The sequence below is a fragment of the Urocitellus parryii genome, chromosome 6 (genome assembly GCF_045843805.1).
Source record: "Urocitellus parryii isolate mUroPar1 chromosome 6, mUroPar1.hap1, whole genome shotgun sequence".
NCBI lineage: Eukaryota > Metazoa > Chordata > Mammalia > Rodentia > Sciuridae > Urocitellus > Urocitellus parryii.
This window is the reverse complement of record NC_135536.1, coordinates 102,882,752-102,895,405: the sequence shown is the minus strand read 5'-3', so window position 1 is coordinate 102,895,405 and position 12,654 is coordinate 102,882,752. Positions and strand designations below refer to the sequence as shown.

At 45.9% G+C, this 12,654-nt stretch overlaps 1 protein-coding gene across 1 annotated transcript in view; it reads right to left on the bottom strand.

Moving 5' to 3' along the window:
• Positions 1 to 250: 250 nt before the first annotated feature.
• The window catches only part of Cgnl1 (cingulin like 1), a 155,035-nt gene continuing 142,631 nt past the window's right edge, over positions 251 to 12,654 (bottom strand). Inside the window, exons 15-19 of the mRNA XM_026384805.2 lie at positions 5,650 to 5,733; positions 5,195 to 5,319; positions 4,089 to 4,197; positions 3,603 to 3,766; positions 251 to 2,627 (exon numbers count right to left, since the gene is read on the bottom strand). Coding sequence (XP_026240590.2) covers positions 2,492 to 2,627; positions 3,603 to 3,766; positions 4,089 to 4,197; positions 5,195 to 5,319; positions 5,650 to 5,733 — 618 coding nt within the window. The 3' untranslated portion in view covers positions 251 to 2,491. The remainder of the gene's footprint in view (positions 2,628 to 3,602; positions 3,767 to 4,088; positions 4,198 to 5,194; positions 5,320 to 5,649; positions 5,734 to 12,654) is intronic.

The window sequence follows — 12,654 nt, the reverse complement described above, 5'->3', positions numbered from 1 at the left end:
TCGAGTGCCCCTGAGTTCAATCCCCAGTACTTACCTCCTTTCCCCCCTAAAAAAAGTTCTGGAGAAAATAAAGTAGCAAAAATAGTGGAAGAGGCATGATTCTCATTGGATGATGCTGTTTATTGAAAGGAAATCTTACATGGAGGTAGCCACAATAAGAACATCTCTTCCCCATGACAATAAAAAGCAACCAAACCATACCCGAAAGCAAAAAAACACCAACAGAATAAGCCAATTGGCATGATAGAAGGACACTTCAAAGCAGGGAAAAATATAATAGATATATGGTGATTGTCTCAACATTGCATTTGGCCACATATTTGTTTTTACATAAAATATTTTCTTCAAGCTAGCTAAAGAAAACTCTTGAGCAGGGTTAGTTTTTAAAGCAATAGACAAAATATGTATATATAATAAAATCAAATAATGATAGCATATTCACACTAGGAAGGACCTGTGTCTAATCTTCATCTTGTCCAAGGCAGCACCCTGTTAAGGTCATGGGTAATGAGTTGAGCTGGGACTTGGGAAAAAAAAAAAAACAACCTCCCTAAATCTCAGTCCAGTCAATCCCTTCCAGTAGCTTCCCAACCTGCTGTATTGCATGCCAACTTCATTTCAGCTTAGGAATGTGCAATCATTCACAGGTTTGGAGGCCTCTTATCTGGGTGGTAATGTGTGTGTTTCAAATGGTGGCTTTGCTTCTCTTCAGGAGCACTTTTGCTTCTTGTTGCCAGCCTCACAGCTACCAGAAAGAATTAACCAGAATGAGGAGCAAATCAGATGCTCCCTCCCAAAGTCCTCAGGTGTGCTGTCTGGAGTTCAGAGTAGGCCAAGGCATTTCTGAGCAGGCTCATTGGCAAATGGATAGTAATGCAGCAGAGAAAGGAAGACCCCTCCCAGTGTGACTTCAGACTAGTCACATTCCCCAAGAAGACAGAGGAATGTGGGGCTGGGCATGGAGGTGCTCAGCCCTGTGTCAGCTTGATTATTGCCTATCGCCCTCTTCCTTGAACTCCAGGAGGGGAGGAGTTCTCGTCACTGCTGAGGTCCCAGGGCCAAGGACTGCACCTGATGTATCACAGGTGTCCAGGACGTACTTGCTAAATGGGTTAATGGCTAAAAGGAAGAATCTGTCCACACCCAGAGGGTAAGCAGAGGCAAGAACCACCCCCAGCCATGGTGAGGGGACAGTAACCCTGGAGGTGGAGAAGGGCTTGGTTCTCTGGCTCCAGACACTCATCCTTCAACTGGGCCCATTACTCTGAACCCTGCTGAGTGGGCTCCGTGACTTGCCCCAGACCTCACCCATTCCCTGTCACTGCTTGCAGGAGGGTGAAAGAAGCCCTCAGTTTGCATATCATGCCATTCTTTCCTCCCTCCTTGACGTCCATCTGAGCTCCAGCTCAACCTACCTCTTGTCTACACATGCCCCAGCTTTCAAGAACTTCTGTCTTCCTCACACTAATCCCACACACACAACCCATCTCCCCCTTCCTCCATCACTTAACTAGATGCCTCCAGCCCCGTCCTGTCACTGAAGCCCAGGAACCCTGTCTCCCTGTGCCCTGCTATTTTCCCAATCCCAGGCCCAAGGGCAGTTGGGGGGAAGAAGAAGACATGACAACGGGCCCCATCCTTACAGAAACCACACCACTTGTTAAAAACCCTGCCTACAAGTCTCCCCTCCCCACCTGTATAAAAGAAAGTGGTGACTGGGCACTGGTCTTAGCATGGTTCAAAAACTATAATTTTAGGTAAAATAAGTAGCCAAGGTCATAGATACAGCCTACAGGTAAGCGACCTTCTGTCAGCAAGCTGTTTACCCAGATCACCTGAATACCGACTCGCAGTACTGATTATCCACTGTCACTATGTCAATTCCTTTTTGTCCAACTCTGATTTTCAAAGTGGTCTTCGTTCTCCGTCCTCTCTCTGCTCTTTAACACTTAAAATCTAGTAGCTTCATATTTTAAGAAAGAATACTCAATATAGTGTGTGAACTTCACAAATTAGCCACCCTACAAAGGCTCTGGCATATTCCAAAATGGAACAGCAGCAGCCTGGGAGAAGGTCTGGTTAAAATATGTACAGTCTACATGTCACTTCCTCATCTGCACGGTGACTGTCAATAAAAACTAGCATTTCGGACCCTTTCTCTTGGCAAAGGAGAGGAGGGCAGAAGCAGCCAATGAAAGTGGCCGTGGAAAACGGCTGTGCAGAACAGGGCCTTCAGCCTATCAAATTACATTTTTGAAAATGCCCCATTGGGTGTGCTGGCTTCTCTTCCTCGTTTTAAATTGCAATAGCTCCATAAGATCCAAGAGCCACTGGACCTCAGAGAGACCCTAGGGAGGAATATAAGGTCGAGGAACCGGCATGTGGTGTGAAAAGGAAGTGGTGGGTCTCAGCTCGAGACACACTTCCTTCTGCTTTGGATGGCTGCAGTGTCCGTTAGGAAGGATGGGCCACTTTGGCCCTGGAAGTGGACTCAGATCTGGCTGGTGGCGGTGCTGTCCTTGGGAAGGGAGTAGCTCAGTGGTGCCTCATAGAGGCTTCCCCCATCGGTGCTGAGGTCGTCGTCGTCGTCCATGTCATCCAGCACTTTACTGGGCAGCTTCTTAAGTCTGCTGAAACAATAAGGGGCATGTTTCCTGGCCCTGGCTAGGGCTCATCTCTAATTTGGAGATGGAGGAAGATCTTGAGTTCCCTGTTCTCCCCAGACCGGCCCATGGACTGCTCTGCACCTCAGTTCCTCCAGGTAACAAACTACCCACTGCCCACCTTTCACTACCAGAACTAATGTTAGAAGGCTGGGCCAGGATCAGTAGTATTGGTTCCTCCTTTGGTGCAAACTCCAATATAGCTTGGCAGGCACTGTTTTTGACCCTGTCTTAATATTTTAAAATTTTCATACCTTATTTGTCAGATTATATGCAATATTTTTTTTCAAATGTTGCATTCAAATCTTATTTTGATTCCTTAAATGTTGCACCCTAATGCTGACCTGAGGGCCTGTTTCCTAATGAAGATGCCCTGTGTTATAGGATTCTAGAAAGGCTAAAGCCTTCTTTCCATTTATGAGAACTACCTGGGCAACTGGCACAGAGCCCCCCAGGCATGTCCAGTCTCCAAGAAAGGCTTACTCTATGGTTGAGCACGAACCTAACCTCAACCCTCCCCTCAATGCCCTAGGCACTGATCCTGTGGTAGGGAAAGCAACCATCCTGCCCCATCTATCCTCATCATTAGAACTTCAGGAGAGGAGCTTGGGAGATCCCAGTCTTCCATGAGATAAACAGGCTAGGCCAAGAATTGTCCCTCCATGTTGGTGAGAGCTAGTCTGACCTCTGAGCCTCAGTTTCCCTTTATGGTCAACAGGAGTATGACACTGAAGCACTGATGTAAGGATGACATATGAGACCTTACTGAATATGTGGAATGACAAATTAGGGAGAATGACTTTCATTTCTAGGATGGGATGACCCCAAAAGGCAACAATAAGGAACTGGCTTGGGACAACAGGAATGGGAATGTTGTGAAAGCGTCAAGAGCTCCTTGAACATGGGGCAGGGGCAATACAGATCACCACTTTTACCCACCTCAAGTCCTTCTTCATGGAATTGAGCTGCCCCTGCAGCTGCTCGTTCACATCTATCTGCTCCTCCAGCTCCCTCTGCAGCTTCTTCTTAGAACTTTCCAGTCTGTCGATTTCCTCCTCAGCCTCCTCTACCTGTCGCTTCATTGCTTTCAGGCGCAAGCTCAGCTGCATTGGGAGAGAGGGCGGGTTGAATGCTGGCTGAAGGCCCAACCCAGCTAGGACATAGAAGAGGTCTGGTAGGAGATGCCAGGGGCCCAGACACCTCCTCCTCAGGCAACCAGTCTCATGGAAAAAGAGCATCCTTGCTGAGGACCAAGTTTAGGGTTTGAAGTTTACTGAGACCTCCTACTTCAGTAGGCTTTAAGTCTCCATTCTGTGATGTAAGTCAAGAGGAGGACTCGGCCCCACTCACTCTAGGCATCTGGCCTCCTCCTGCTTCCCCTGCCTCAGACACAGGATCTCATCTGAGAACAAGAGGTGCCCTCACCTGGTCCTTCTGATCGGTCAGCGACAGATGCTCATCGTCCACCTGCATCACCAGCTCCTTCACTTTCCGCTCCAGCCTTCGGTTGCTGAGCTGTAGGCTGGCCCGGTCCCTGGAAGAGCAGGGGAGGCAGAACTGAGCACCCCCTCATTCTCAGCCCTGTAGGAAGCCCAGGCTGCAGAGGAGGGGACACTCTCACCAGGGGAGCTTAGGGTCGAGCTTGAGGTTGGGAAAGTAGACAATTATACAGGACCACTCTTTTTGACAAAGAAATGAGATTATGAGAAAGGGCATGACTTGTTAAAGGTGGCAAGGCCAGGGAAGGGCTGGGATGGCCTGTCCCAAGTTCTTCCACTCCTGAGCACTTAACTCTTATTTATTTATTTATTTATTTTAGTTGTAGATGGGCATAATACCTTTATTTAATTTATTTATTTATATGTGGTTCTGAGGATCGAATCCAGTGCCTCACACGTGTTAGGCAAGTGTTGAGCCACAACCCCAGCCCCCCTGAGCACTTAACTTTGTATGGCAAAGAGTTACAGTCTGCTGGCATTTTGGGTCCACTCCAGGCTGCTCCCTAAAAGTCCTCCTAAAGAAGCACATACATATGCATGTGTACTGCTCCCCTTCTAGGAAAGTGAGGAAAACTAAGGCTGGCCAAGTGCCTCCTGGTGCTGGTCCTCAGCCTGTGAATGAGAGCTGCAGAGAATCATGGCGACCTGATCTCACATCCCTCATCTCTGCTTGGATGCACCTGGTCCTCAGGGCAGAGTTAGCCCCCTGATCTCTAATCTGACTCAAATTCAGTTGCTGTGAGGCAGCTGTTTTATTGAAGGGACACAGAGAGAAACAGTAAGCATAGTGGAACAGCTATGGTCTTAGAAACCGAGATATAAGTCTTGGTCCAGCTAGCTATGTTACTCAAGTCACTTACTCTGATGGGTCAGTTTTCTCACCCATAAAATGGAAATAATAACAGCAAAGTTGTACTTGCTCTGCCTTCTATTTGTACTAATGAGGATGGGAAGAGATACCTGGCATGCAAGCACTCTAATGGGATGACCATGGCCCACCAGGGCCTCTGCCCCACCCTGTACCAGGCTCACCTCTCCTCACTCTCCAGACGGTCCTCCAACTCTGCAATCCTGGCCTCCATTTGCACCACCAGCCCTTCTTTACTGGACCTGTAGGAACCTTCCAGATGGATAATCCGACTCTTTAAGTCCTTGTTCTGGAATCAGACAGGGAGATTGTGAGGGCTGTGTGTGTGCCATGCTCTCTGAGCAAAGCAGAATATGAGATGAAGCCAAGTATTTGGGTGATGTCCATGCTAGCACACACTGGGATACAGGACCTGGGGAGCCCAGAGATGGTTGTAGAGAATACCCTTGACCTTGGGTTTTAGATGGTCAAAGAAAGAGACTATAATATCCCCCTTAGGAGCCTGAAAGGAGTTGTATGGCAGGTCCTCGGACTCCCAAGCCTCACACAGCTTGGGCTTGTCCTTTTACAAAACTCTGGGGATGGGCAGGTAGAAGCCCCTGGGGCCAGCTGCCCTCACCTGTCTTTCCAGGGAAATCTTGTCACACTCCAAGTCTTGCCTCACAGCTCTCTCCTGAAGTAGCTCATTCCTCATCTGCTCCATCTATAACAAGCAGAACAAAAGTTGAGATGTTAAAGAAATGGTCCTACAAACTCTGTACTGAAATGGTTCCCAGGTGCTGAATTCCATCAACCAAGACAAGTCTTTTCATGAAGGAGGCTGACTTAAAGGGGACCCTGCATGATGTCTGCTCTTGGACACAGCATCTATTTCTTATGTGTTCTTGGCTTTCCAAATTGTGAGTGATAGTTATATGAATAACAATAACCATCACAGCTAACCCAGCTGTTATAAGCTGAATTGTCTCCCCCAAAAGATATGCTAACACTGTACCCCTTGCTAGTTCTGATGTGACCTTAATTGGAAAGAGGGTTTTTTGCAGAAGTGATCAGGTTTAAAAGAGACACTGAGGTAGGCCCTAATCCAGCATGACTGGTATCCTTATAAAAATTAGGGAGTCTGGATGCAAAGACAAATGTACACGGGGGATGCCTGCCTTGTGAAGACAAGGATCCAGGGAGAATGCCCTCTGATGATGGATGACTGCAGTGATGGATCTACAGTCCAAGAAGTGTCAAAGATTGTCTGCAAAACACTGGAAACAAGGGAGGGAGCAAGAAAGGATTCCTGCAGGTCTGAGGCTCTGCCAACAGTTTGATTTCAGAATCAAGGCCTCTAGAACCATGAGACAATGCTTCTTTGTTCTAAGACACCAGTTTGTTACAGTGGCCCTAGGAAACTTGATACACTCGCTTAGACTCCGTGACTGCACTACTATCCTGAGAAGCAGGCAATATTATCTCTGCTGAGGACATTAGGGCTTGGGGAAGTTAATCACTTATAAGGGGATTAACTGCCAAGTATCCCTGGGACTGAGGAATTTCTCAGGGCACAGGACTTTCAATGCTAAGATGGGGGAAATCCCAGGCAAACCAGGATGAATCACTCAACTTACCCAAGATCTACAGAAGTGGCACTAGAGAGGAATGAGTATCCACCTGAGCTCCTGCACTGCATTATAAAGCCACACTTCAGAAAGGGCTTCCTTTCTCATTCCAGAAAGGGAAGTCAGAACCTGGGGCAGCTCCAGGCCCTGACTAAAGGCTGTGAAATCAACTTCATATAGAGGTAGGAGAGGAGCCTCACTGAGCAGCACGAGCAAGAAAGCCTCTCTCCTGTCACCATCTCCTCTCCCCAGTACCAGTGCACCTCCTCAGCAGGAGTGACACTGAATATCAGAGCAGAAGTCCCAGAACTAACCAGCAGAGGGCACCCTGAAGAAGGCAGGAGAACTCAGGTGAGCCCATACAGTAAAATCACCCATTCCTTAAGGATGAGAAACACATTCCAAGGTCCAACATGGCTAAGAGAGGCGGATAAGAGTTCCTGAACCACCCACAGGGCCTGTGGAGCATTTGAAATAGGCTCACCTGGCCACAAGTTGAGTTTTTGCCATCTGTGCAAACACACTAATGAGAAAGATAGACTCACCTTCCCCACCATCTCCCCCAGGGAGCAAGAACTGCAGGGCATGGGAATGATAAGAGGAGATACCACCATATTGGGTCAGGCTTGCATTTGCTGGCTAATCCCCATTGTCCTGACCATGGCGTGTGCACAGAAGGTGTGGCAAGGAATGAGGCTGGCAGGACAGGCAGGACCAGATATGGAGGCCTCAGATACCCCCCACCTAAGGTCCCAGTTTCCTCCTGAGGTATCTTTATATTAAAACAAAAAACAAAACAAAAAAATTTCTACTGTTGAACTCCTGACTAGCAGCCTTCTAAGTCATGAAGGTTCTGAATTTTACGACAGATGAAACTGAAGCCCAGGGAGGTTATATAGAAGCAACTACATGAACCAGACTAGAACCCAGGACAAGCTGGTTCACCGTCCACTCCTTCACCTGTTCTATCTCTCTGAAACAACTAAGTGAAAAGGATCCACATGGACCTAGAATTCAAATACAACTATAACAAGCCAAGACACATGCAGGGGCGCCAAGGGGATGAACAGAGGTGTCCTGTGCTCAACTCAGCCACAGAGGAGAGTCAGAGCAGCAAAGGAAAAACGACATTTTGAGGAGAATGAGAGAGTATGAACTCCACAAATTAGCAAAGACATGGTAGGGAGCCTAAGCAGCACACACACACACACACACACACACACACACACACACACACAAAATGGGAATGGCAACCCAGAGAAATGAATAAAGAAATTGAGACTGCAACCCCTGTTCCCCTGCTGGGGGTTGAGAACCCAACACTGCTGGCAAAAGGTAAGCTAGAAAATGCCAGAAATCACCTTCATAGCTGCAGACTGGTTGTTCTAACAGAGGAGAAATCTCGGTTCTGGCAAGCTTTAAATCTAGTTTGGGGAGCTAGCTGATTTAAGGTGACTGCATTGATCCAAAGAAGGTTCTCATTTTAGACCTCTCCCAATAGCCATTGCTAGATATAGTGGTAGGAGAAGAGTCTCAAATACCTAACCCTCCAGGAGCCTTGAACTAGTGTGTGCCCACCTCACTGGGTAGAAGACAGCTTCCTCTGCATCCTGCAGCTTCAGGACCAGTGGCTGCCATCACCATAAGCCTAAGTCCCACCCAAATTTGACATGCAGGAAATAGAGAAGGTCTTCTTTCCATGCCCTGGAAGACCTATATAACATCTCCACAGCCCACAGACTTCAGATCACAGTCATTGGTACCCAAAGCCTCGGTAACACTTGTTTGTCTCATAGACCAAGAGAAGGTAACATCTGGTTCCCACAGCTCCATAAAATCAGTGAACAGTGCTAAAAGCCCCATTACCAACTGCAGTTGCTCCATGGGACCATGGGAAGGTCCTCTTTGTGTTCCAAAACCTTAATCCCACAGTTTCCAGTGCCATAGTTCTGCGTTCATTGGAGGGGCCCAGGAAAGGCCATGTTCATCAGAGGGACCCAGGAAAGGCTCCAGAACTCTCTTGCGTTCATCCCAACAGTCCTGGGGAAGGTCTCCTTAACATCTGGTGGCACAGGAACCATGGCTGCTGGTGCAAAAACCCCTGGAGTCCCCTGTCCTTGTCCTGAAAGATCTGGAGACAATCCTCTCCACAACCCACACCTCTGAGACTATAGCAGCTGCTGCCCCCAACCCCAGCACCATCAGGGCTCAACTCTGATACACACCTTCGGAAGCCTAAATCCACTGTAAAATCATACCACTGCCTTCAGGAACTGTTGCAGTTTAGACTGCTGAGGCACTAGATATGAAAGACAAGTCACACAGACTGTTTTTAAGTTCCCCTATAGCCAAACCACTTATCTAACTGAAAAACTTTATGCTATCTAAATGAACAAAATCTTTTCCAACAAAAGCTACTTCATAAAATTGGGAGAAACAAACATTACACAAGATGTGCAGACAGAGAAATATGTAAGGACAGAGAAACATGGAAGGAAACACGACGCTTCCAAAAGACAACAATTCTCCAGAAATTCATCTCAATTTGAAGAAAGTCAATAAATTGCAGCAGGAATTAATCTGTCTAAACAAAGTTCAGTTCCTGATGACTTCACTGTTGAATTCAATAAAACATTTATGGAACTATTCTAATTCTTTTAAAATTATTCCAAAGAAAAATTAAAATGGACTAGGCAACAAAACTAAAAATAAACAAAATGGGATTATATCAAACTAAGAAGCTTCTGCACAATAAAGGAAATAATCAATAGAATTAAGAGATAACCTACAGAATGGGAGAAAATATTTGCAAACTATTCATCCAACAAGGGATTGAAATCCAGAACAAAGAACTCAAAAATTAAATATATATATAATATGTATAATCTATACATATCCAATTCAACAATGGGCTAAAAAACCATAGATGCTTGGTAGAAAAAGACATAAATTGCCAACAAGTACCTAAAATTAAAAAAAAAAAAAACCCTGCTCAGACTCATTTATCACCAGAGAAATGCATAACAAAACTATAGCAAGATATCAACACACCCAGTTAGCATAGCTATGAAACAAAATGCTGGCAGATAAAAAGAGGAATTCTTATACAAATTTACATTCCCACCAACAATGTATATCTATTATAGAAAACAGTATAGCAATCCCTCAAAAAAGTTACAATATACTCTATTTTTTTTCTTTTTTAAAGAGAGAGAGAGAGAGAGAGAATTTCAATATTTTATTTTTTAGTTTTTGGTGGACACAACATCTTTGCTTGTATGTGGTGCTGAGGATCAAACCCGGGCCGCACACATGCCAGGCGAGCTCACCACTGCTTGAGCCACATCCCCAGCCCTACAATATACTCTAGCAATTCCACTATTGAGTATATCCTAAAGAAGAAATTATTGCAACAAAAAGATATTTGGACTCCCACATTTATTACAGCACTATTCATAGTAGCTAAAACAGAGGGTCACTCTAATGCCTTTAGTGGATGAATGGATAAAGAAAACGTGGCATATTTAAACTATAGAATACTATTCAGCTATAAAAAAAAAAAGAATGAAATCCTGTCATTTATAACAACATGGATGGAACTGGAGGTCATTATGTTAAATTAAATTAGCCAGACACAGAACAATAAATCCCACATGTTCTCATACATTTGTGGAAACTACTAAGTCAAAATGGAGTAGAGGTTACCAGGTAAGGGAAGGAACAAGGGGAGAGAGAAGTTCTATAAAAGGCACCAAAACAGAGAGGAGGAATTACTTCTGGTTCTTCTTCAGCACAGCATTAACTACAAAAATATGAGATACTTAAAAATGACTAGGAGAGTATAGAAATCCCCCACATAACAATGATTAATGGTTGAAGAGCTGAAAATGCTTATGACCCCGATTTGACTTCACGTACTGTGTGTGTGTATTGAATGACCATAGTGTATCCAAAGGATGAACAAATATGTCTCAAACCAAAACAATAATAAAAGAAAACACCCAGGGGCTGGGGGTGTGGCCTAGTGGTAGAGCACTTGCCTAGCATGTGTGAGGCACTGGGTTCGATTCTCAGCACCACATGTAAATAAATGAATAAAATAAAGGTCCATCAACAACTAAAAAAATATTTAAAAAAAAAAAAAGAAAGAAAGAAAAAGAAAGCAGGGGAGGCCATCCAGTTTCCTTAGGGCATCTTGTAGAGAGCAAGAAAAAAATGCCAGCAATGCAAAGGCTCAGCAGGCAGATCCCGGAACACTCCGCCCCAGCCCCTCCATTCCACTTGCCCCAGAGTCCTGAGAATCACATGTTGCAGAGAAAGCACTGGAACATTTCCTGTAACTGCTTATGAGCACAAAATCCACAGATAATGAATGCGGGCTCACAGACCCTCTCTGAACAGTTTCTGCACCAGCTGACGAAACCCACATGCGGAGGTCATCGGAACAGCCCAGCTATGGACTGTGGACATGCTTCCCTCCAGGGAAAGCCAGTCTGATCATGGCCTTGGGGCCCAATCCCACACTTCAGTAAGGACAGGGCACACCTTTCACAAAAATGTGGTGGGAAGTAATCACACAGACTAGCCGCACTGGGCCTGCTTCTCTGCATCACTCTGCCATTCACCCGAGTGCGACACTGTTCATCTTACCTCTGGGATACAGGCTCCTCGTCCCTAAACAAGGAATTGGAACAAGATAGTCCACAAGGACCCTACCAGCTGGTCTGTGACATGATGTCTACTCTCAGGTTGCTGTGTCATGCCCCTTCTGAAGAAGCCAGAAGACCCTGCCTTAGGCAAAAGTAGCCCCTCTCTCTTGCCTTTGGGAGTTCCCCCCATAGGGGTGAAGGTAAAAATATACATTGTCAAGGTGACAGTGGGCGGGTGTTTATGAATGCAGAGGGGTGGTTACAGAAATGATCAAGTGGGTCCATTCATTGTTTAAATAATATTATTGGTCTCATACAGACACTGTGACAAAAAGACCCACTCAGTGACTGTCCTCATCACAGATTCCTCCAGAACTACAACAGGGATGGAGGTGAACATCCAGAGGGCTGGAGAGGACACAGCTGGAGTCTATAACAGAGAAACCCTGCACCTATCAGCAGGTGAAGATAAGATGTCATGGAGGAGGGACAGTTATAGAGGACAGAAAGAAGGGAGTATGAGCAGGAGAGCAGAAGGGCAGGGTCCAGACTCTGGCCTCAGCACCAGAGTAGGGAGGCAACTTTCTCTAAACCAGGGGAGAAAGAAGCCAGGGCTCAGGGATGTAGATTCCTACAGCTCAGAAGGAAAGTCAAAGGCAAGAAAGGGAGAAAAGAGGTTGTTTTCCTCAACTGAAGGGATACGGAGACCATTTTATCTATCTGTTGGTAGATCAAGAATGATATTTAGAAATAAAGGAGTTGTGCACTGTAAGTTCAAAAAACACCAAAAGAAAAAAGTCCAGCAGATCAGAAGCAAGAGTCCCATTGTGATCGTATAGGTCAGGGGACCAGAAGGGAAGTACCCAGAGCCCCGCCTCAAGCCAGACGCTGGGCCATTGAGTCTATATCTGAGCCCATGAATCCTCCTAGAAACCCAGGTAGGTTTTACCACCATGCTTTTCCAAAGGGATAGAAACATGCCTGAGTCCGAGGGAGTTGGAAGCAGTTTTGGGATTCTAGCCCAGGTACTCTTACTAAAATTCATATATGCCTTTTCCCCCTTCCCATAATCTCTCAATAAATGGAGAAAATGCTACAGAAGAGAAAATTCTAGTAAGGACTTTAGAGCCCCAGAGAAAGTGTCTGCAGTGTAGTGAGGCAGTGTGTGTCCTGGGGGGTGGAGTGAGAATTGTCACAGTCACTCAGCTGGGGGCTCCAGACAAATTTGCACTGAAAGCAGGAAACACTGTCTTGCTCCCTCATTACCAGCAGCTGGGAAATGTGCATCCCACTAGGAAACAGACCTCCCTGCACAGAGAGCTCTGAACAGGGCAGCATTCCCAAGGGTCTCTACAAGTTCAAGCCCTC